Genomic DNA, 23,853 nt, shown 5'->3' with positions numbered 1-23,853 from the left:
GGGCAGAAGAGAAAGAAAGGCAAGGCCACGTTAGGGAAATAAAAGGCGAGTCCGGAGAAGTAGCAAGGATTAGGAGGGGAAATGGGAAAGGGCAGGGCAGGAACGGGAGCCAGTCAGACCAAGGACAAGGGTGGTGGCGAATGAGTGGCTAGTCCGGCGACTTGCCAAAGCAGGCACCCGGCGGAGGAGGGGAACGGGAGGGTGGGGCTTGGCGAAGGGCAATGGCAGGGCAAGACTTAAAAGGGGATGACCCCAGCTAGCTGATGCCACCGGTGACTTCCAACGCCCAGGGCAAGGCGACCCCACGAGGGATCACGGCGGAGGCAGCCCGCGGGCTCGCGAGGGAGGCGCGCACACGCGAAAGGGAGCCCCGGGGAGCGCCCGGCAGCCGCGCCACCATGTGCGAGCTGTACAGCAAGCAGGACACCCTGGCGCTGAGGAGGAAGCACATCGGGTGAGGGCTCCGAAGCCGCGAGGAAAGGCGCAGAGGGGGAAATAACTAGCGCAGGGGGCGGGGAGCTGAAGCGGGGCAGGTGGCCGGCGAGCCTGAACGCGCCAGGGCTGTGGCCGGCGGGGCCCGGGCGAGATGCCGCCGCCCACCCGCGCCGCACCTGCGCACGCGCGCTGCCGCCCGCGCTGTCCTGGCGCTCAGCCGCCGGCGGTCGAGCGGGGGCTGCGGGCGGCGGGAAGAGCTCACCCACGAGGGGTCCCTAGGAGGGCAACTCCAGTCCAGGGACGGGCGCTGCGAGGGAAGATGGGTGGCTCTCCGCCGAATCCCAGCAACTCGAACGTTTCTCCAAACCATGAACTCAAAAATATTTTTGACAATGGCTATGAAAACGAACTAATTCTGACAGCTTTTGCTTAAAGTGAACTTTTTCTTCTTGCATGCTTGGTTAGATAAAGGGTTAATCCAGGCTGTAAAAAAAAAAAAAAATCCTTAAAACCACTTTCGTGGGGCGCCTGGGTGGCTCAGTCGGTTGGATGTCTGCCTTCAGCTCGGGTCATGATCCCAGCCCCGCATCGCATGGGGCTCCCTGCTCAGCGGGGAGCCTGCTTCTCCCTCTGCCTCTGCCTGTCACTCCCCCTGCTTGTGCTCTCTCTCTCTCTCTTTCTCTCGCTCTCGCTCTCTCTCTGTGTCAAACAAAATCTTAAAAAACAAAAACAAAACACTTTCTTAAGGGTAAAATGCCACTTACCCACCTCGGTCTCCCAAGCTGTGCCCTCATTACAATTAAAAAGTGCAGTGTTCTCTCCTGTCTACTTTTGTTTTGCCCGAGTTATAAACGACTGGGTGAAATACTGGTAAGCCTACAGGACTGAACCTTAAGTCTGACCTGGGCTCTGGTCCTAGTACGGTGTCTCGTTACCTGTGTGACCTCTGTCAAATTACTTTAATTTCCTCTTCTGTGGAAGTAGGAATAGTTTTCTGCTTCACAGGAGCGAGCAAATGAGATTAGTAAGCGGCATCTGGTTTTTAAAAAGGCACATCTAAGTATCAGTGATGATTGTGGCCACTGTCAAAGGCCTGCAATAGTCACACGTAATTAACAAACAGTGTCGCGGGTGAACAGAGAGAGGACTGGGGGGGGGGCGCATAAGAAAGAAAATAACTGGTATCCTCTCCTGAGAAATGCTGGGTGGCTCCTCCTACTCATCTCCTGGTCTCAACCGGGAAGGTTTCTAGATGGCCTTTTAGGAGACCGGGTGGATCTCTCTCATCCCTGCGTAGGGAAAGCCAAAATGATCCGATTCCTCCCTCATTACCCAGTCACCCCCTTGTTCTTTTCTAATCACCACTCCTTTCTGTTAGTTTTCAATCTGATGTGGTTAGATTCCAATGCAAACCCAATGACTTCTAACGTGAACTGAAGAAATTCTGTGAAAGGAGGAATGTAGCCATGGACAGCCTGAAAGAATTTTACCTGAAGTCTGAGTGGCGAGGTGGAAAGTACCATTAACAAGGGAAGCTGAAGTCTGCAGTTAACAGCCCACATTCATGACAAAGGTTTTCTTTGGCTTTTAACTCAGGGGTATAAACTAACAGCTGGGATTGAGCCAATAAGAAATTCTCACTAAATATTGTTTTCATTTTAACTGATGATGCTTAATCTGAGGCAATTTTAAATTAAGATTACCTATACACAAAATACTTTCTAAACAGTTGCATATCAATTTAATATACAAGCATCCAGTTACCTTCCAAAATAACTCCAATGCATGTGGCATTTTTTGTGTGTGTGCATGCAAAATCACCAAAATAAAAATAATATATTCCAGGGATGCCTGGGTGGCTCAGTGGGTTAAGCATCTGCCTTCCACTCAGGTCATGATCCTAGGGTCCTGGGATCGAGCCCCTCATTAGGCTCCTTGCTCAGCGGGGAGCCTGCTTCTCCCTCTCCCTGCCGCTCCCCCTACTTGTGCTCTCTCTCTCTCACAAATAAATAAAATCTTTAAATAATAATAATATATTCCATTTTAGTTTCTACGTGTCCATAGGGCCAACATCAGAAAACTTTGTGATGTTTCTATGTCGCTAAAATTTATATTCCAAACATTCATCCAAATAACCAAAAATATGGATGACTTTTTATTATGTTCAAAGTAATGGATTAAGAGGTTAGAAGAATAATTGGATTTCATTATTTGAGAATGGAAAATCCATTTGATACAGGACAAATACCACTCAAAAGACTTGAAAATGGTCTCCTATAAAATCTTTTGTAGTATTTATTACCAATTTATTTGTATTTAGCTTTCAGTGCTATTCATTTCTTTATCAATTAGATTAGAAGGGGAGAGAGAGGAAGCAAGCAAGCAAGCACTGTCCTGGGCTGTGGTATAGGACCGTCTATTTTCAAATTCTGTTTTTTTCATTTACTGGCTGTGTAATCTTGAACAAGTTTCTTGATTTTTCTGTGTCTCAGTTTCCTCACCTATAAAAATGAGAATGATAATAACCCCTGTTTCATAAGATTATTGGGAGGACTAAATGAAATGATTTTGTAATATTTGTCAGTTCCTGACACATAGTAAACCTCGAAAAAAAAGTTTGTTTGTTTGTTTTGTTTTCTGGTAGAACAAAACTTCCCAGAGGAAAATTAGTTATTGGTTTGTGTAATTAGAGTTGTCAGAGTTGATTCATGTGCCTCTAAACAGAGTTGTCAAATCACGGCAAATTTAATATAACAAACATATGAAATGTGAGCAGTGTCACCAATGCGGGGTTAAGGTAAAAGGTTCCAGGCTAATATGAAATTAAAAAAAAAATAATAACGTATGTCACCCAGGTTGTGTTTTCCCTTTCCTTTATGTAACTGTAATTTTCCACTGATCATGACCCTCCTTGAGAAGGAAAAACACTGAGCAGCCCTTCCAGACCAAAGTGTTTCCTTTCATTATTTCTAGACCCTCATGCAAAGTTTTCTTTGCTGCGGATCCCATCAAAATAGTGCGAGCCCAGCGGCAGTACATGTTCGACGAGACAGGCGAACAGTACCTCGATTGCATCAACAACGTTGCCCACGGTAAGTGTCCTGTCTCTGTAGTGCTGGGAAGGGTACATGTGGGGAGTAGGGCAGACACGGCGCCACTGATATTTGCCCCAGGAGGTGCAGTAGCTGCCGTTCCTTGGCTGGATGGGCCCGTAGTCCTAGCCCGGAAAAGTTACAGCGCAGCGTGGGAGAGAAAGCAGCTCAGCCTTTTTTTTTTTTTCCCCTTGCTTCAGAATCCCCATCACTCCGGGAATTTAGAATTGTAATTCCTTTTTTGGGTTTTTGTCTTCTGAATTTTAGTGGGACACTGCCACCCAGAAGTGGTCAAGGCTGCCCTGAAACAGATGGAACTGCTAAACACAAATTCTCGATTCCTCCACGACAATATTGTGGAGTACGCCAGGCGCCTTGCAGCAACCCTGCCGGAGAAACTCTCTGTTTGCTATTTTACAAATTCAGGGTATGTTTCCAGGTTTCCCACCCACCCCCATTCCCACCAATCTGTTTTTTTTTTTACTCTCTCGCGCATACCTTTCTTCTTGATTCCTGGGGGAGCCCAGACATCTAAGGTTTCCTGAGATTTATGCCATGTACTAAGTGACCACACGATGGGGCCCTGATGGTTCTGGTTCTTCGGCTTTACTTCATGAGCTTGTGGTCAATAGGATACCCAACAGCGTTTTCTAGGGGTTTTGACCCAGCCTCTGATGATCAACATGTGCATGCAACTCAACTTCTTATTACCATGGCTTCCTTGGTGAAAGATGGGGAAAGCTTACCTAGCATGCTTTAGTATCCCTGAAGGTTAGGTTCATGTGAGAAAACCTAACCCGTCAAATAACTCTCACCTCCTCAGGAAGTAGAGTAAGTAGCTATAGAATCAATGGGCCTACATAGTTTCTTTAAGGCATGAATGAGGGGTTTTAGCAAAGAAAGAATTCTACTAAACAAGCTATAACTTTTGTAAGACTTTTGATTGACTTGTTTCTTGGGCAATGTCCTCAACACAAATACAAAAAAGGAAGGAGTAAATTCAAGAGTAGATATATCCCAACTTTTACATTCTGTAAATTCAAGTTATATATCTATTCTGTGGAATATTATGCAGACATTAAAAATAAGTTTTTTGGAAATACACATCTAATGACATGAAAAGCTTGCAATGCAACGTTATATTGGGAGGAAAGCTGTGCATACAGTGTACACTCATATTTTTAAAATTAGGTATATGTATAAATGTATTAAAACTATTAGAAATTCTGTAAATGTTCGATTATATGATTCTGTGATTCACTTTCATCTTTGCAATGAGATTTTAAAACCAAATTTATAAGCAGAAGATCGTCCTTTTTTCTTCGTAAAGAATTAAGGTATTTTAGGATCTAACTTATTGTTATAAAGCATTTTTGCCTTCAATAAATAAATGCCATAATATTTGACTTTCACTTCTAAAGAATCCTATACTGTCAAAGAGGGATTGCCCCAAGGAGCGCTGTCACCAGAGACTGAAGGTGATAGAGCCTGGGTTAGGACAAAGAGTAATCTTTTTTTTTTTTTTTAAGATTTTATTTATTTATTTGAGAGAGAGAATGAGATAGAGAGCATGAGAGGGGGGAGGGTCAGAGGGAGAAGCAGACTCCCCGCTGAGCAGGGAGCCCGATGCGGGACTCGATCCTGGGACTCCAGGATCATGAGCCGAAGGCAGTCGCTTAACCAACTGAGCCACCCAGGCGCCCGGACAAAGAGTAATCTTGAAGTTAAATAGACTTCAGTCTGAATGCTGGCTCTACCTCTTATTAGCTGTGAGAACTTATTCTGCCTCCTTAACCTCTCTGAGGCTCTTTCTTCATCCATATAAAGGAGATGGCAACCCTTGCCTTGCAAAGGAGTTACGAGAATAAATGCAAGCAAAACCCTCAGCATGATGTCTGGCAGATAGTAAACATCCCACAAATGATCATTTTCTTCTTCTGTGTCTGAGTTGTATATATAGACTATCTAAGCCAGATAGAAAAATTATGATCTTTATTTTTGTCGGTAAGGAGCTGATCAAATATTGAGTCAGGACAACATAGTTTAGTGGTCAAGTTGATGGGCTCTCGCGCTCCCCTTCCTCCCTTTGAGATCAGGCTTAATGTGGGCTTCCTAACATCCTCCAAGTTAGTCACCTACTCCTGTAGCTGAATTGGGCGGAAGTTTGAAATGAGCAGCGTATCCTTTGCATTGGGTTTCTTCTGTGTGTCTCATTCTTTATTGAAGACATCTGGGGAACTTGTATTAGAAGGATGAAGTGAGATTGCTGGGGGGGGGGGGAGACTAAAGGGGAAAGAGAGGACTTGCACTTATTTCCCCCATACATTTCTGAAAAACTGGGATCTTACAACTTTTGTAATTAACATTTTGAAATATTTTTTAAAAGAGCTTATGTCACCTTGTCCCCTCTCTCTGTGATCTCTTAATAGATCTGAAGCCAATGACTTAGCCTTACGTTTGGCTCGGCAATTCAGAGGCCACCAAGATGTGATTACCCTTGACCAGTAAGTTTGGGATGCAAGACTTCTAAGCAAGAAGCTCTTTCAAGAGACAAAATTGTGTTGATCCTGTCCATACTAATACTACAAGCACACGGGGAGGAGGGCGGATATATGGCACAATGATTTTATTATGTAGTAAGGTATCAAGGTCAGCTGAGGCCTGAAGGATACTTAATTCCATCCAAGTTCCTGCAAACGGGGGAGGCTCTCTTGGATGCTCTGTCATGGAGTCATGGGCTTTGCCTGAATCATTATTTATTGAGCCACTCTAATGAGTAACTCAGTATTTTCCAAAATAAAAATATAATTGATTTCTTCAAACTCTCTACGTTCACATCACTATTGTGACTACCCACTGTAATCATTTTAAAAGATAATAATTTAGAGCAAATTTTAAAGAAAATAAGAAACCAAGAAAAAGATAATACTTTCTTGTTAGTTTGAGACTATTACCAGCCATTGTTTAGTCTCATCTCCTTAACATGAATTTAGTACATTTTAAACAAGAAAGCTGACAACCCCCATCTTTATTAAGATTTTTTCTTTTAATTTTTTTCTACCTCTCCACCCCACTCATCTCAGTCACAGAGGATTAAATTGAACACATACCTCATTTCTTGCCCTTTTATAGGCTTCTCTTGTTGTATGTGTCGGATCATCTCTTCATTTTCTACTGCTGCTGTAACAAATTACCACAAACGTAGTGGCTTAATTACCACCAACATAGTGGCTTAAGCAACGCAAATTTATTTCCATTTTAAATCCAAATGGGTCTTCACCGGGCCAAAACCAAGGTGTCAGCAGGACTGTGCTCCTTCTGGAGGCTTCTTCTGTTTGCTTGCTTTGCCCGGCTTATAGAGGCTGTCCGCATTCCTTGCTCGGGGTCCCCCCTTCATCATCAAAGCAGCCATTCTGCCGGTCCTGCCGTGGCCCCCATCCTCATCTCGCTTCCTCTGCCTCTGACCACCATCCCCCTGCCTTCTCCTTTCACTTGTAAAGACTCTTGTGATTCCACTGGACCCCCCAGGATTATCTCTCCATCTCAAGATTCTTAATTTAATCACACCTGCAAGGGCTCCTTTGCCATGTAACATAGTCCTAGGTTCCCAGGACTAGAATGTGTATTCCTTGCCCATTTTTCTATTGGGATTCCCACCTGTTTCTTGTTGGTTTGTGTTTGCTTATATAGGCTAGATCAAAAGATCTCAACCTTGACTGTGTCTTAAAATTATCTGGGAAAAATTTATTTAAATGCCAATGCCCAGGCCCCACCCCAGACCAATTAAAGAAAATCAGTGGTGGGGGCACCTGGGTGGCTCAGTGGTTAAGCGTCTGCCTTCGGCTCAGGTCATGATCCCAGGGTCCTGGGATCGAGCCCCGCATCGGGCTCCCTGCTCCGTGGGAAGCCTGCTTCTCCCTCTCCCACTCCCCCTGCTTGTGTTCCCTCTCTTGCTGTGTCTCTCTCTGTCAAATAAATAAATAAAATCTTTAAAAAAGAAAAGAAAAAAGAAAATCAGTGGTGGATCCCCGGAAACAGTATATATTTTTAAGTTTCCCAAGTGATTCTACTATGCAGGCAGAGTTGAGAACCACCATTGTGAGCATTAATCTTTTGTAGTTTGAAACATTTTAAATATCTTTTCCCACACTATCATCTATCTTTTAGCTTTGTCCATGGTATCCTTCAACCAAAATCTTTAATTTTCATCAAATCAAATAGATAAAATTTTCATCATATGGTTTATGTGACCTAAGTTTTGTTAATATCTCTCCCCCTACACCCACCACACCCCCCAGATCACAAAGATGTTTTCTCTGTTTTCTTCTACTACCTCACATGAAATCCACCTGGTGTCCACTGTGTTAAATCTATGTGTGGAGGTGTCTCTGAGCTGGCCTTCTGTCCCAGTCTTCTCTGTGTTCTCATGCTGATATATACTTACTGATACATACATATCATTCTGATACTTACTGTGGTGCTGTAGCATCTTTAGTCTTGCTAAGGGAAGTCCTCTCTCTTTGTTTTATCTATTCGTGGGCTTTTTAAAATTTCTTTTCCAGATCTCCCACTTATGCCTCTGGGCAAGAAACAGAAAACGAATATTATAGCCACCTGTATTTTAAGCAAGCGAAAAGAATCTCATAGCCACTTGGTCATCTCTCAATCTTAGTTCTTCCTGAGGAGACCTCCTGCCCTTACCAACTTGTATTTGCCCAGCATATGCAATCCGACATCCCATAGAAACCATTCCAGACAGAAACACAGCCCATTCTGTGATATAAAGTTGTTTTAAAACTCACTAGAATGTAACTGTCGAATACATTTAAAGAATACTTACTTACCAAGTTTTCCATAAAGCTATAGAAAATAATTTTTGCATTTAGACAATCTAATTTAGCACATCTAATATTATCCTAAGAAATTAAGTTTTCTTTTCCTGCTTAAAAAAAAAAATTGTCTATGAGGATCCATATTTGGTTTCCTATGTGTTTTATCACATGAATAAGGAGAACTGGACAAATTAAATGGCCAGTCTTGCCATGAAGAATTAGATCTTGTATAGTTAAGTCTGGCACTAAGGTTGAGATTCTCCTAGATGATGTACACTACTGTTTTTCATATACTACAGAAACTTCCTTCTCTGAGTGATTTTGGTTCCTGTTCTTTTTCTTTCCAGTGCTTATCATGGTCACCTATCATCTTTAATTGAGATCAGTCCATATAAATTCCGAAAGGGCAAAGATGTCAAGAAAGCATTTGTGCATGTGGTAAGTATCTTAGAGTCCAAGAATCAGAAAGCCGGTACTGGAAGAATGCCTAATGATAATCCAGTCCAATCCTTTCATCAAAATGAAACTACGAAAAAGAAACTAAAATCTAGAGCAGTTACTTTGACTTATTAAAGTCAAAAAGCTAGTTAATGACAGGATGTGGCTTAAAATCCATCGATGAGTATCACAATTAGCAAATTAGTATGGTGGTAGTGAAGGCTATTATTCACAGCTATCATGTTATTTTTCTTGCTTTTTGGTCTTTAATTACTTTTCCTATTTACTGATGCCAGCTTCAATTTGGAGTTGAATCTAGTGTGTATGAATGTCTCAAAATTATACTGCTCTATGCTAAAGTATTATGTAGAGTTATGAAGTAAAATAAATAGTGAAGAAAATAAAGAAACCAATCAAGTTGTTGTTGAAATATAAAAACCCGTTTGGTTTAATTAAGGATCAGTAGACTTTCTTAAGCGAATCATCAATTCCTTCTTTCAAAATGGTAAGACCTGATATCTGTGCTAAGGCATTCTAGTTTTCGGAATGATTACAGTTTGCTATATAGTTGGTAAGTGTTGGTTTATTTTCAGTATAGAATAGTTAATACAATTTTCATCCATTGAAATTTTCAAATACAATAATCACACTTGTCATTTGAATTTGCTCTTGATTCAAATAGGGATGTAGTATAAAGGTCTAGGAGCAAATCCAAGCTCCTGTTCACAAATGCAAAGATCTTAGTTTTCACAGAATTCAGAAATGTTAAGGAAAAAGAACAAAAGAACCTAGAGTCACTTAAACCTACATGGTCACCTTTCCAGTATGCTCTTGTGGGGAAATGCTGGGGTTTTTTTGTTGTTGTTGTTTGTTTGTTTGTTTTAAGTTCATTTGTCTGAGAGGTAAATCTTGAGAAACTCTACCTTTTGGTTGCTTCCAGGCACCAACTCCAGACACTTACAGAGGCAAATACAGAGAAGATCATGCAGACCCAGCCAGCGCTTATGCAGAGGAAGTAAAGGAAATTATTGAAGAAGCTCATAACGGTGGAAGGAAGGTGTGTATTTACAGCTTTGGAAACAGCGTAACATCTTTTATAAAGTGGATCGAAATCACTGTGACACATTGGAGAGGTGGAAAAGGATTAGATCTCCATCCCCGTTCTGTTTTTCTCTGCTTGCTTTTCACTAGATTCATATTTCAAAAAGTGCGTTATTATGATCATACCTCTAAGACTATTTTTATTTATTCTGAAAATGCAATCATTATGCCTCTTTCAGAACTGGTGGCCTAATTTCTCACTTTCCCAGTGGGTTGCTGACTCTGGCCCAAAGGGGGAGGGGGAGTGGGGATTAGAAAAGGCCCATGGACCGACTCTTCCAAATGAAAGTAGCATTGGGGGGTGGGCTGATATATGAGGAAGGGAAGGGAAGAGGCACAGTGGCCCTGGGACCTCTGAGCCAGTGCAGGCCTCCGGACCCAGGAAGCCATGCTGCTTCCCTCAAACTGGTACAACTTTCCCGAAGCTGCAGAGCCTGGGTTAGCCAAGGCAGATGTTTCTCCAACCTGAGCCTGGGTTTCGAAGACAGAACCAGAATCCTCCAGAGTAAGAAAAAAGAGTTTGCATTTTCTCGGTCTTCACCCTACTCTCTTCAGCCTAACATAAATTTTCAGCCCGTTTGGGGGTTACTTATGTGGAGCTTTAAAGTGATATGACACATGCTTTGCCTTTAAACTGGCTTATAGCATCAACAGGGCAATAAAATAAAAAAAATCTTAAACTTTTTTTTAAAAAATTTTATTTCTTCATTTGAGACACAGAGATACAGAGAGAGAGAGAGAGAGCGCATGAGCAGGGGCAGAGGGAGAGGGAGAAGCAGGCTCCCCGCTGAGCCAGGAGCCCGATGTGGGACTCGATCCCAGAACCCCGGGATCATGACCTGAGCCGAAGGCAGATGCTTAACCATCTGGGCCACCCAGGTGCTCCCCAAAAAATCCTAATTGAGATAAAAATGAAGCCTTTCCTTTTTCCAATGCAAATACTTTTATCTTAGTGATTGGAGAGTCATTTGCGTTTCTTAACTGTTTTCTTCCCATCCCGTTCATTTTTTGTATCTTCAGATGTGACATCTGTGCAACTAGCCCTAAGCGCTACCTGTTCTGGAGACCTTCATATGCTTTTCTTTTTCAAGGTAGCCCATACCTCCTTACACAAACGGTAAAGAGTGCTTCCAGAAAAAAGTTTACATTACCAAGATCACATGGTCTTTTTGCTGCCAAAAGTGTTCTGAGAACTTTTTGAGAACATTAACATTCAGTAGTTGTGAACCCGATGCTGTCCTGTTAACAATGCTGAAAGCAATGAGCAAATATAAGATGGAAGCTTCAGAATATTAGATGTGCTTGAAAAGTCAGGGGATTTTAGAGAAGCAATCTCTTAGGTCCAGTGGCTTCATTTTATAGCTAATAAATGAAATATTTAAAAGTGAAGAACTTAAGCCAAGGTAATATAGTTACTGAGATGTAGTCTGGACAGAAACTTCGGTTCTCTTGACTTCATATCTCTTCTTGTCTATGCTTTCTCTTCTTGATTTAGTGTTACCTATCTTCTACTCCTCCTTTCTTCCCCTCTAGACCATTCCCTCTGCAATTCCTCTTGTGAATTGCCTGATTCTGTTAAGTCCGGTTCAGGGTAAGAACTAGAAATACAGCACAGTAACTAACCTGTGTGGCCACCAGTCACCCTCCCCTTTCCCAAGAGCAAATTCCAGGCTCAGGCGGTCCTCATCACCCAGCTGGGGGAACAGGCACCTCGGTAATGGGGTTAGAACCTGGGTAATTTTTTTAGAAGTTGATGTCAAAGACTGATCATCATTCTTGCTCAGTTGATCCTAATGAAAACACTGCATTTGAATTAATAATGGAGAACCGGAGGTTGCTCTCTCTTCCATTTCTCATGGTAGTGTCACCGGTACTCTAGAATTTCAGAAACGGATGAATTTCAGATCAGTTGCTTTTCCAGCACGGACATCTCTTCTTATCTTTGTCATCAAGTGGCCTACTTGGGACTTGCCACCTGCCACAGGCCCATTCCCAACCATTTGAAAATAACCTGCTCTGTAAGAAGTCCTCTTTTTTAGGGGGTTCAAGGGGGACCTAATGGACTTTGACCCCATCTTCTCTTGTATAGATTGCTGCCTTTATTGCTGAATCCATGCAGAGTTGTGGCGGACAAATAATTCCTCCAGCAGGCTACTTCCAGAAAGTGGCAGAGTATGTACTTGACTTGGGCACTCTGGGTCAAACGGAAGGCTCTGTGACAGTTCTGCAAGGCCATACTGGTTAAAATATTGAAGTACTTCCAGACTAGCTGGTAAATAGCCACTTCAGCATGCCTGCCATGCCAGGACCCCCCAGAACCCCTCCACCCTCCCAAGATCCAACAAATAAAGGGTTTACACATGGTCCAGCGAGGGGGGCCTCCGGGGCTCTGCCCCAGTTCCCAGCCTGACATCGTCTCTGGCTGGTGCCCATGCCTTACCAATGAGTAAACACTTGAAGATTAACCCTGCTAAACACCACTTCTTGTTCACGTCTTTCTCTTCCCACTTAAAATGCCACAGTAGAGCTTACTTGAAGCAGCACAAACCTGAATAATAAGAATATGTCTACTCTGGAAAGTATGTGATTATATTTCAAAGTCAGTGACATCACATAGATGTCACTGGGGATTTGAGCACAGAACTGTTTTTGACAACGATTCCAGACCTCAAATTAACAACATTTTTTTAAGTCCTCCATAATCTGTATCTTTGTGGGTGGGTTTGGGGACTCTCAGTGACCTGAAGACGTTAGACTTCCCTTTTGCTTTTCAGATACGTACACAGAGCAGGAGGTGTGTTTATAGCTGATGAAGTTCAGGTGGGCTTTGGCCGAGTTGGGAAACACTTCTGGAGCTTCCAAATGCATGGCGAAGACTTTGTTCCAGACATTGTCACAATGGGAAAACCAATGGGCAATGGCCACCCAATGGCATGCGTGGTAACAACCAAAGAAATCGCAGAAGCCTTCAGCAGTTCTGGGATGGAATATTTCAATACGGTAAATGTTGGCCTCCCAGTTTATGCTTACAGGGAAAAATACTGTGTGTTCTTACACTTCTTGCCAATGTAGTAAAGAATAAAGAATAAAGTTCAGTATTGCCAGCTAACCACCCCAGGACCTTAGCCAAATTTTGATTTAACCATATTTCATTTTATCTGGCATAATTCTCCTTGTATTTTTCCTTGTGTATCTTTCCCCTTTCTAAAATGACTGATTGTTCCAGTGATAAATGGTTGCCTTGCTAACTCTAGAGGTTATGATGTTTCATCCACAGATGATATGATCTTCTTTATTTTATATCACATTTAAATTCCCCAAACATTTCTAAAGTGTTTAGATGATACAGAACTATAAATGTTATATGACTGTCACAGGAGATACGAAATTTTCTATCTTTGGGAAATTTTATTTCCTTGGTTTTACCCCCATAAGTCATGAACTTTAAGCTTGGAAAAATTATTATAGTTTGTGCTGTATGTGTAATAGGACTTGTGACAACTAAAAGTAAGATTCCAATCTAAGGACATAAATTATTCGGAGAAAATGTCATTGTTTAGCTGTTTTCACACAACTGTTCAGGGGCAGAAGCCCATATCTCCCTCACTGAACCACACTCTGAAATCCTTAGTTCCCAAAGCAGTGTCTGGTTTTTGTTTGGATGAACTAACAAATTCCCTGATAGTCCTCCATACCAATTATGCAGGATAGAGAATATAATTTGGGATGAATTTTTACTCAGTTGTAAGCAAATAGAATCACATTATATTCTAAATCTAAAAAGTTTACAGCACAAGGGAAAAATTTATTGAAATTATAGCTCTACCTGCCTATGTGTGAGCCAAATTTCTCATGGATGAAGCAATACCACTAAACTATTACAGTTTTTCAATCTTTTTTCTGCAGTATGGAGGAAATCCAGTATCTTCTGCTGTTGGTTTGGCTGTCCTGAATATAATTGAAAATGAAGACCTTCAAGGAAATGCCACTAGAGTAGGGGATTATCTTACTGAGTTACTCAATAAACAGAAGGCTAAACATACTTTGATAGGAGACATCAGGTATGTTTATCTTGAACTTGTCATGTGCTTATTCATTTTTCCAATGAAAATAGCTTAAATTTTATCTTATAAATTTAAAATAAATTACATAAAACCAAATCTAGAAAACACTGAAAAACATAAAAAAAACAAAACTCATTCTTAATCCAGAATCCTGATATCACCACTGTTAACTTTTGGGTGTATATCTTTCTCAATTTTATACTTAAAAAAAAAAATAAAGCCAATATAATTTCAGCCCCTGAAAGATGAGAAGAAGGAACTTAAAGTAACTGTAAATGATTTGTTAAAAATTATTTAAAATGACATCCTGGAAAACTTGATGTTTTTCATAGATATATGTAAACATTAAACATCATCATTAATGTCCTGAGAAACTAAATAGCATAAAAGATTGTTTTTAAGATTTTTTCTTTTACAATTAAGTAAAGAAAAAAACTGGATGACAAAACCAACTTGGTTCAAAAACTGGACAGACCTGTGACACTGGATTGATATCTTGGATTAGTTAGAATCAATAACAGTTACCCCTACGGGGAATCATATCCAGCTTCGAATTAAACTGAAGTTTGGGAACAGTGTTAGTATTTTATGACAATGCGGTGTCTGATAGAGCATCTGTCAAGTTTCTTTCTTTACCTTCTTCAGAGGCATTGGCCTGTTTATTGGAATTGACTTGGTGAAGGACCGTCAGAAGAGGACCCCCGCCACAGATGAAGCTCAACATGTCATCTACGAGTAAGTGCACCCCCACACCTGACTGATGTCCCGGTTTGAAACATGCCCCTCCCCCCTCCATTGAAAGCTTCTCTTATTTCTTCGCATTTCTCCAAATAAGGGAAGTTGGAGATGCATGCAATTTATAAATGTGGGCTGCTTACATGAGAATACTTAACTGCTCTATGTTCACATCATTCTTTTTTTTTAAGATTTTATTTATTTGAGAGAGAAAGAGAGCACAAGCGGGAGGAGGGGCAGAAGGAGAGGGAGAAGCAGACTGCCCTCTGATCAGGGAGCCCACTGCACCCCAGGACCCGGGGACCATGACCTAAGTGGAAGGCAGACGCCTAACCAACTGAGCCCCCCAGGCACCCCCTTCACATCATTCTTAAATAACCTTAGTAACCAGTTGTATGCACTCACGCGTATTTCCTGCCCAAATTAGGATGAAAGAAAAGCGAGTCCTTCTCAGTGCCGATGGACCTCATCGAAATGTGCTTAAAATAAAACCACCTATGTGCTTCACGGAAGAAGATGCGAAGTTTATGGTGGACAAACTCGATGAGATTCTAACAGGTCTGTTCAATGACATTTCAGATGCCTCCCCATCTCACACCCGGTCATACATGATGGTGCGTGTTGTTCTTCATGACAGAATGGAAGGCGCTTGGAAATGAATGTGTAACTTTGTAGGTAGCACTAGAAAAAGCTGAAAAGTAATACCTATGTAGACTCTTAGTTAACTCTAAATTTTCTGTTTGCCCTCCCACAGCTCCAGATCTGGGTTTTTAAGGACCTGACACAGGCTTATTTTTTCCCTATTTTCACTTTTTAAAAAAACTGCATGTCTGCCTCGCACCGTGCCTATAGATGCTGCAGCGTGTAGGGCTTTAGCCTTCTACCAGGGAAATCTGAGAAACATTAGTAATAAAAATTACAGGGTACAGGTTAACAACTCTTTGCTAATGCTGAATCGTTTGACTTGTGTGTATATTTCACTTATTACATTTAACTTTTGAGGCTTTTTTTTTTTGTCATTCAGAACTATCCCTGTCACAGGAATTTATCTTTTGCTTACCTATATTATATAATTAGGTTCATTTGGGTTTTTGTTACGAGCATAAATTGAGCTTAAAAAGTAAACTAGCGACATAAAACCCTGTTGGAAAGCATAACAAACTGTCAAACGTTAGAATACTTTTGGTTTTGCTTTAGTTATAGTTTTAACATTCAACTTCTCTGCTCCCTTCTCAGACTTTTGGGGGTTAGGGTAAGGCTGATAAGCCAGGAATCGATATAGCATACAAAATAGATTGTCAGTGTTGGAAAACCTGAGAGTCAGCCCAAGTTATCTGTAGTATGGTCACTGTCTTTGGATCAAGATCACACCCACACCTGGCAAGCGTTCCTCACACACCTGCATTTCCTCCGGTCCTCTGAAGGGCCAGGTGGAAGGAAGAGTATAGGATGAGGCAAGTCTGTCACCATTGCTTCAAAGGCATCTCAGAACTTGGGCATTAATAATGGTGGGCCGAAGAATTTCCGTTGAATAAAGGGAACAAGGCATACCTAACCCAGGTTCAGTGCCCCTTGTAAATGATAATGATGAAACGTGGCAATAAAAGTTTAAAAGCAGCAATTCTAATAGGGACATGTTTTAAACACATTACATTTACTTCTCAGTTCTTCATTAAAGGTATTTCTAAAGATACCAGAAAGGTTTTTTTTTTAAGATTTTTATGTTATTCTGTCTTCTCCCTTGTATCTTCCTTGATGTAGTTTTAGAAGAAGCCATCGGAGTCCGAAGCGAGAGTATGGTCTCTGAGAATGCTCCATGCAGAGCAAAGGTAAGAAAGAGGCTGCTACTCTATTTTTAGGGGAAAAGTTTAAAACTTTGGAAAATTGACTAAAAGGAAGGCAAATTTTAAAAAGTTGTACAATAACCTTTAGAATAAAATCCACCTTTGCTGGGGTTGGCTTCTTGTGGCAATTTTGAGTGCACGATTACATTTCAAAGCAAGTGTCATACCGTTTGAAAGAAATAAAGTCAAAGAGTCATTCTTACAGGATCATTCCCATACTCCCCCCAAAAACCCTCAGGCCTGCCAAGGAAACCGGCAAAATATAGAGAGAAATGATAACAAATGTCCTCAGCTCCTTCCTGTCTGAGGGCCACCTGACACTGGCTCGGATTCCCACACATCACTCTTTAAAATCACCAGAAGCCTTAGCAGTGTGGCTCCAGAAGGCCCGGGTTCGGTCTCAGATGGCGGCCAGGGCCTGGGAACCCTCTGGCACCAAGTGGCCTAGTTTCTGCATTTGATGTGCTTCCAGCAGAGGGCCTTTCCATTCTCTCCCCGAGCTGCCCAGGGTGTGAGAAAGCGCTCCCCGGCTCAGGAAACAGAAAGGCGAACGCTCAAGAGGCTTTGTTGCATAATTTGCTATTTGTTTATGACTCCGATGCATAAAGGAACACTCAGTGCCTCGAGCCCGCCTGCACGTACGGAGCAGTCAGCAAAGCCCTTTTCCTGGTGCAAAAACATTAGGCTCTTTGAGAGCAAATGGTTTGCTAACAGGACTGCTTCTGTCTCTTGGTGGAACACAAACCAATTCTAGAAATCAATTCTTATCTGTAGTTTGAGATTCGCTTATCACGTCCCGGACAGAATCGTAGCTGAGAACTGAGTACGCATTGACAAGGAGCTTACAGAAGAAGGGAGTTCATGGGAAATTGCACATTGGAGTTAGCACACATGTTCCTGAAATTTTGGCTGGGAGTCCCGGATTTTATGTTGACGTTGCATTTCAGATGTCTATGGAAGAGAGTAGCCAGGGTTCGGGAGGACGGCGCAGCACTGTGGTGTGTGAGGCTGAGCTGCCCCACTGGCCCCGCGGGCTGGGGGGAGTGCGGGGGGGGCCCGGGGGGGCCAAGGGGGGGAGTCCTGGCCCGCTGCAGTCTATGCGTCTGTCTTGCAGTTGCTGAACGAAGCACGCTCAGAACGGCTCGGTGATGGCACCTCGGACCCCAGGGAAAATCCCAGCCCAAAGAGGAACGGACTGTGCACAGATAAACATTCCCTGCTCAGTAAGAGGCTCAAGACATGAGAGATAACACTGTAAAGCAGGACAAATGTCCAGGGTTATAGAGAATCATTGGAAGTGTTTCTTCTCTTAGCCGCTCTATCGTACCCTCTAACGGTAGAATTTACATTCCGCTTTGGTGTGTTGATACAAAGGTAACGGAGTAAAAAGAATAAGCCAAGTGATAATCAAACCATGTCAAGATGATTAGTTCAGCTCTAGCATGTTAATTCCTGACTTGAGATTTCTGAAAGTGTTTTATTTATTCTACTAAATTTACGCTTCAAATTGAAAATGAAGTTGGCAGTTTTACTTCGCGTGTTTTAATGTTTGAAATGAGAGAGCAAAGCACAATAGGTTCCTTAATTTTGGAGACTTAGTGTCTTAAAATACGAAGGAATCATTCTTTACTGTTTTAATTTATATATATTTTGGGGGCTATAATAAAAGATGACGAAAACCAAAACATTTTTACTAGAAAAATGTACCCTTCTTTTGCAGAGACTATTAGGGCTGGTAAAATCAAAGCCATTTGGAAAAAATCACATACAGCAAGTGTTAAGAAGTAAGTGGATAAATCAGACCTCTGGCTGAGGACCAGGTTAGTCAAGATCCTGTGGAATCGTGGTGGGGGCCTGGCAGCAGCCAGGACCACAAAGAGTCAACTCAGAAGCACACAGACGTAGCTAGAACAGAGGCAGTAGCCAAAGCACCGTGTTCAGTCAGGAGACCTCAGCTCTGTCTACGTCAGATTGTGTCACCTTGACAAGTCACCAAACTGTCAGGTAGGAAGTTACCTTCCAACCAGCCATCTTCCTTTCTCATCAAGTTTATCAGTACCCAGCACACACACCACCCCCACCCCCCGCCCCCCTGCGCACGTGCACACACACACACACACACACACACACACACATTTGTAACCAGACATTGGCCAAGGGAAGTGAGGAAATCTGGAACCTCAAGGGTCTCTTTGTAACATGCTGGTACCATGAGACATTCACTTGGAGGCCAATGTACTGAACTGGAAGAAATTTGACTTTTACTATTCACTTCCCATTCTGTCTCTATGGCCTTCCTAAGACTTACTAAACTTTGTATTTTGGTTTTTGTTCCATACAGGAGAGAGAATAATTTTGCTATGGCTGTTTCATGACAACTGAGAGGGATGTTGAGAGGAAAATTAATTGTAAAATCTTCCTTTCTGAGTTCATCATTAATTAAAATGCTATTTAAAAAAGCAGGGTCTTGTTATTAAGTACTTTTTCCTCCTAAAAATATCACTGAGTCTGTGAGTTCTGGCTGGACAATACTGAAGCTGGTTCCCAGAAGCTGGCAAAAATGAGGGAGTATAGAGGTCTCTGTGGCTGGCTTCTAAGGGACAGCTAATCAGATCTTTCACAACACAGATCAGCACCCCCGAGCGCACCACTTGTGCGCAAGCTCAGACAGTACTTGTCCTCTTTTCTTTTTGGAGCGGGTATGTATGTTCAAGAGAGGAAGGAGAAAACCACCCATACCTGTGTTACAAGTTTTCCAAATATAAAATAATAGAAAATTAAGACTTTCTTCTTTGATATACTCCACTCTTCTTCGTTGCCTATAAGTTAGGTTTCCATAATAAGGAGGAGAGATCTAGAAATAAGTGACAACTTCCGGAATGCAACAGTGACTACCTGTGTGTAAGGTTCCTGGTAACTGCCGCATTTCTGTGGCGTCACAATTGAGGCTGTGTCAGTTCGGGTCCCCTGGGTCTCTAGATCGAGTCCCAAGATAGATCTAACACCAAGATCACCGGGCGCACAAGTGATGGACTAGGGGTAGCACCTGTGGAAGATAAAGGAGCAAGGAAGCAGGACTTGTCAGGAAAATCTTCCGGGTCTGACACATACGAAAAGAGAAGAGCCAGAGAGGAGATCTGAGCGGGAAGAGCCTCAGACTGAGACGCAGCTCTGTGGGAAGTCTCTGCCAGTGCGCTGGGGACCCACGGATGCGCATACAGAACTGCAGGCAGAGATGACAGGGCCCTGGGTGGCCCTACTGACTTCCCTCCCTGACTGGGAGTGCCCAGGGAGCACATATCCAGCTCGAATGCGGCTGTGGATCTTGAGGACGCTGTAGCTGGAGGCTGTCAGCGGACTGCACTCCTCACCACAGGCTCCCTCTTGAAGGGGATCTGAGCAGCACACCCCCTTGGCTGCCATGGTGGGCCCCTTGTGCCGTACGGATCCACTTCCCCACACGTTTGAGAAGTAGCTCTTCAATGGTTCCTGCGCATCTCTCTTCCTCAGGGGAGACTTAGAATTCTGGGTGAGCTTAGTGGAGCAAACTACAACTCCTGTCACTGCCAATAGTCTCAGGACCACACCTGGTACTCATTACCTCCCTTCTCCACGACTGAAATTCCACTCACCCTCGGCCATCACTTCTGGATGTCCTAGTAGTGGTGCATCTCAAGCCCTCCTTCCTAAGACGTGTGAACCTCTAGAAACCATGCCTTCCTCGGGCCAGGGCTGAGGCACAGTCCATTCACAGTTACAATGAGGTAAGGAATACCAAGAGGCCTCAAAGCGTACCATCCAAGTTCCACGCGTATGTATCCTGCCTCCCCCGCTGTGGAACAGTAGCCCTGCCTGCTCCTGCAGATCAGAGTCCCGAGGCCTGATGAATGTGCCCCAGCGGCACCACCACGCCCAGCATGGCACCTGCAGCTGGGGCTGCTTACTGATGGAGCTGCCGGTGGTGTGTAGTCTTTTCCCACTTGGCACCTCATTTCTGTAGAAGCAAGTCAGCCAGATAAGAGGAGAGATGATAGGCACAGCCACCCCTACATCCTTTAGATTTTCTTTAAATTTTCTTTCTTTATTTATTTAGGTGGAAATACGGTTGATTTTTGCATATTGACTGGTTTCAGCAAACTCACTAAACTCACTTGCAAATTCCAAAAGTTCGTGAATTCTTTTGGATTTGCACATATATAATCATATCACCTGAGAATAACGACAGTTTTACTTATTCCTGTGGGCGGCTTCTATGTTTTCCATCAATGCTCCAGTCTTCTCTTTACGGAATTCCTTTAATTATGTATTCTCTTAAAGTCATTTTACATTATCCCTTGGGCTTCATTGTTAATTTCCTTGACGTCAATAAGCACTTTATATTTTGTTACATCATTTTTTTGTATTTTACATTTTATTCTACATATTCCCCCAAGTTTTTATTTTGAAAAATTTTAAACCTTCAAGAAAGTTTCACACTGTAATGCAAATTCCATGTATCTTTCACCTGGATTCACCGATTGTAATATTTTGCCCCACTTCGTTTCCTATCTATATACTGTTACACACAAACTTTTTGGCTTTGGTTAAGCCATTTGAGATTTGTGGCTGATATCAAGGCAACTTACCCTAAATATTTCACCTTGTTTTTCCCCCAAACAAGGGCATCTTCCTACAAATCAATTATCACTTTAGGAACATTTACAACTCATATGCAAATTTCCTAAATTGTGTCAATAATGTCCTTTATAGCCTTTTTTAAAAATTCAGAATCCTATCACGGATCCTGCAAAGCATTTAGTTGTCACTTCTCTTTAGTCTTTTTTTTTTCTAAGATTTTATTTATTTATTTGACAGAAAGAGACACAGTGAGAGATGGAACACAAGCAGAGGGAGTGGGAGAGGGAGAAGCAGGCTTTCGGCCAAGCAGGGAGCCCAATGTGGGGCTCGATCCCAGGACCCTGGGATCATGACCTGAGCCGAAGGCAGACACTTAATGATTGAGCCATGCAGGCGCCCCCTGTTTAGTCTTTTTTAATCTAGAATATTTTTCTATTTTTTTTCCTCTCATCACACTGACATTTTTGAAGAATCCAAGCCAGTTGGACATTTTGAAGAATGTCTTTCAATTTGAATTTGTATAATTTTGCTCATGATTAAATTCAAATTAAACATTTTGACCGAAAAATTACATAGGTCATATACCCAGATTTATTTTCAAGTGTAAAACTAACCTGAAATAAACTCAACTTCATCATGATGCATTGTTTCATATAGACAGACTATATGTAGAATTATATATATATACTTATACATGTATTATATATTTTGTATTTTATTTTATATTTATATATATTCTCTATATAGGCATATATAGAATTTGAGAGAGCTATATATCTCAAATATATACATGTGCAAAAATCCTAAACTAAATTCTGGCAAACCAAACCTGTACTTATTAAAATTCAACAATGAGGGACGCCTGGATGGTTCAGTCAGTTAAGTGTCTGCCTTCAGCTCAGGTCATGATTCCAGGGTCCTGGGATCGAGTCCCAAATGGGGCTCCCTGCTCAGCGGGGGGCCTGCTTCTCCCTCTCCCCCGCCCTTCCCCCTATTTGTGCTCTGTCTCTGTCTCTCTCTCTCTCTGACAAATAAATAAAATCTTTAAAAAAAAAATCCAGCAATGCAGTAATGACTAGAATTTTTATCCCCTTCCTGTTCAATGCAGAGACTTTAGAATATTTTTATTTCGTTTATCTCCTGAATGTTACTGTTTTATATTTTAAGTCCATAATTTTAGACATATATGTGTATATATGTACTAACATTGTTTTATATATATACTTTTTGTTGTTCTTCATTTCTTCCTTCCCTCTGCAATTATTTTCCTTTTCCCTTGTAGAACACCCTTTTAATATTTCCTTTAGAGTGGGTCCTTGGTTCAGCTCCTTTATTTGATCAATGGATAAACTGAAGGCCATAGATGTTAAGTGACTGAATGAAGTACAGTCTTTATAGGCCAAGCTGGGCTTGGCACCCAGATCACTTTGACTCTTAGGCCAGTGCTTTTTCCTCCACATCATTTTTAAATGTTGGGATCAGGGGCGCCTGGGTGGCTTAGTCGGTTAAGCGTCTGACTTTGGCTCGGGTCATGATCTCAGGGTCCTGGGATCAAGCTCCACATCGGGATCCCTGCTCAGCAGGGAGTCTGCTTCTCCCTCTCCCTCTGTCCCTCCCCTGCTCGTGCTCTCTCTCTCACTTTGACAAATAAATAAATAAAATCTTTTTTAAAAAATAAAAATAATAAAATGTTGGGATCAGAGGCATAATATTGACAATTTTGACATAGGTGGTTGGATCTCCTAATGAAATGTAAAACCAGTTATTTTGATGAATTGGCTTTGAAGTACTAGAAGCAAATGAAAAACACAGTTTATCAGTCAGTGACAGACACAAAAATATTAATTAGGGGAACTCACTCAAGTGATACAGTAACAAAGACACAATAATTTTACTAGGTAATATTGACCTGAACATAACATTGGCCACCAAATGCTGGCTTATGCATCCTTGCTACTTTTTATACCAATAACAATATCATCTGTGAATGGAAATAAACAGCTACCCCCAAGGAAAGTAGAAATCCAGGATGCATTTCCCACCCCCGGAAGGAAGAAAATTGCAGTCGTAACACAGGATTTGAAGGAGAAACAGGACTCTGGGAGCAGAAAATGCAGATTTAGAAAGCAAGAATGATTTGCAGGAAGCCATGGTCCCCTAACATCTGTTCCCTTCAGAACATGCTGAGGACTCTCTGAGTGTAACCATATCCCCTTATGTTTCACACATGGTTTCTGGTCTTCTTGGTGTAAGAATTATAAAAGAAGAACGAGAAAAGATGGAGAGAGAAAAATAATCACCCATTCCTTTCAAATATTCAATAATTTGCTTTTCTTCTTTACTGATAATATTGCCATGTGATATTCCTGAGATTACTAACCTATGGTATCTATCTAGATCATAAGTTTGTTTCTTTTCCTTTTTTCTTCTAGAACTGCTTCTTTATTTAATCCCTCTTTTCTAAAGGGTTTCAAGTATACAGATTGGTTTTATAGAAACACCAATTTCCTCGTGATTGTCTGATTCGGTCACTCCAGTCATTGCCCAATGGGGTCATGAAAGAAATGGCCATGGCAGCAGGGATAGAGGTTACATATGGGCTCTGCAACATGGACTTCTGTTTATCAGGGTCAGTCTGGCTACAGCCGCTCCTGATTGCCCAATCTGCCAACAGCAGAAGTCAATGCTGAACCTC

The 23,853-nt window shown here is 42.0% G+C and overlaps 1 protein-coding gene across 5 annotated transcripts; it reads left to right on the top strand.

Annotated features, from left to right (window-relative positions):
• The first annotated feature begins 239 nt into the window (after positions 1-239).
• ETNPPL (ethanolamine-phosphate phospho-lyase) lies at positions 240-19,022 on the top strand. 5 transcript variants are annotated; one of them, XM_078069066.1, is made up of 15 exons: positions 243-454; positions 1,814-2,008; positions 3,409-3,527; positions 3,795-3,954; positions 5,957-6,031; positions 8,707-8,797; positions 9,738-9,854; positions 11,988-12,070; positions 12,673-12,898; positions 13,805-13,959; positions 14,608-14,697; positions 15,125-15,255; positions 16,459-16,526; positions 17,656-17,764; positions 18,262-19,022. In XM_078069066.1, the coding sequence occupies exons 3-15, from the start codon at positions 3,473-3,475 to the stop codon at positions 18,327-18,329; spliced, it is 1,428 nt and encodes a 475-aa protein (XP_077925192.1). In that variant the 5' UTR covers positions 243-454; positions 1,814-2,008; positions 3,409-3,472; the 3' UTR covers positions 18,330-19,022. The 5 variants fall into 5 exon arrangements, with proteins under 5 accessions (XP_077925191.1, XP_077925190.1, XP_035953976.1 ...); XM_078069064.1 differs by lacking the exon at positions 1,814-2,008 and having other exon boundaries at positions 241-454; XM_078069065.1 differs by lacking the exons at positions 1,814-2,008; positions 17,656-17,764 and having other exon boundaries at positions 240-454.
• Positions 19,023-23,853: the final 4,831 nt, after the last annotated feature.

The sequence above is a fragment of the Halichoerus grypus genome, chromosome 3, assembly GCF_964656455.1.
Source record: "Halichoerus grypus chromosome 3, mHalGry1.hap1.1, whole genome shotgun sequence".
NCBI lineage: Eukaryota > Metazoa > Chordata > Mammalia > Carnivora > Phocidae > Halichoerus > Halichoerus grypus.
Note: the sequence above shows the minus strand (reverse complement) of the source record. Positions and strands in the feature narration are given on the sequence as shown.

Excerpts from the sequence above, each read along its gene's own strand:
- ETNPPL (XM_078069064.1), top strand. The coding sequence starts at position 264 with ATGCCACCGGTGACTTCCAACGCCCAGGGCAAGGCGACCCCACGAGGG. Across the intron at positions 6,032-8,706 it reads GATGTGATTACCCTTGACCA|TGCTTATCATGGTCACCTAT; the intron begins GTAAGTTTGGGA and ends TTTTCTTTCCAG. Across the intron at positions 12,899-13,804 it reads GGATGGAATATTTCAATACG|TATGGAGGAAATCCAGTATC; the intron begins GTAAATGTTGGC and ends TTTTTTCTGCAG.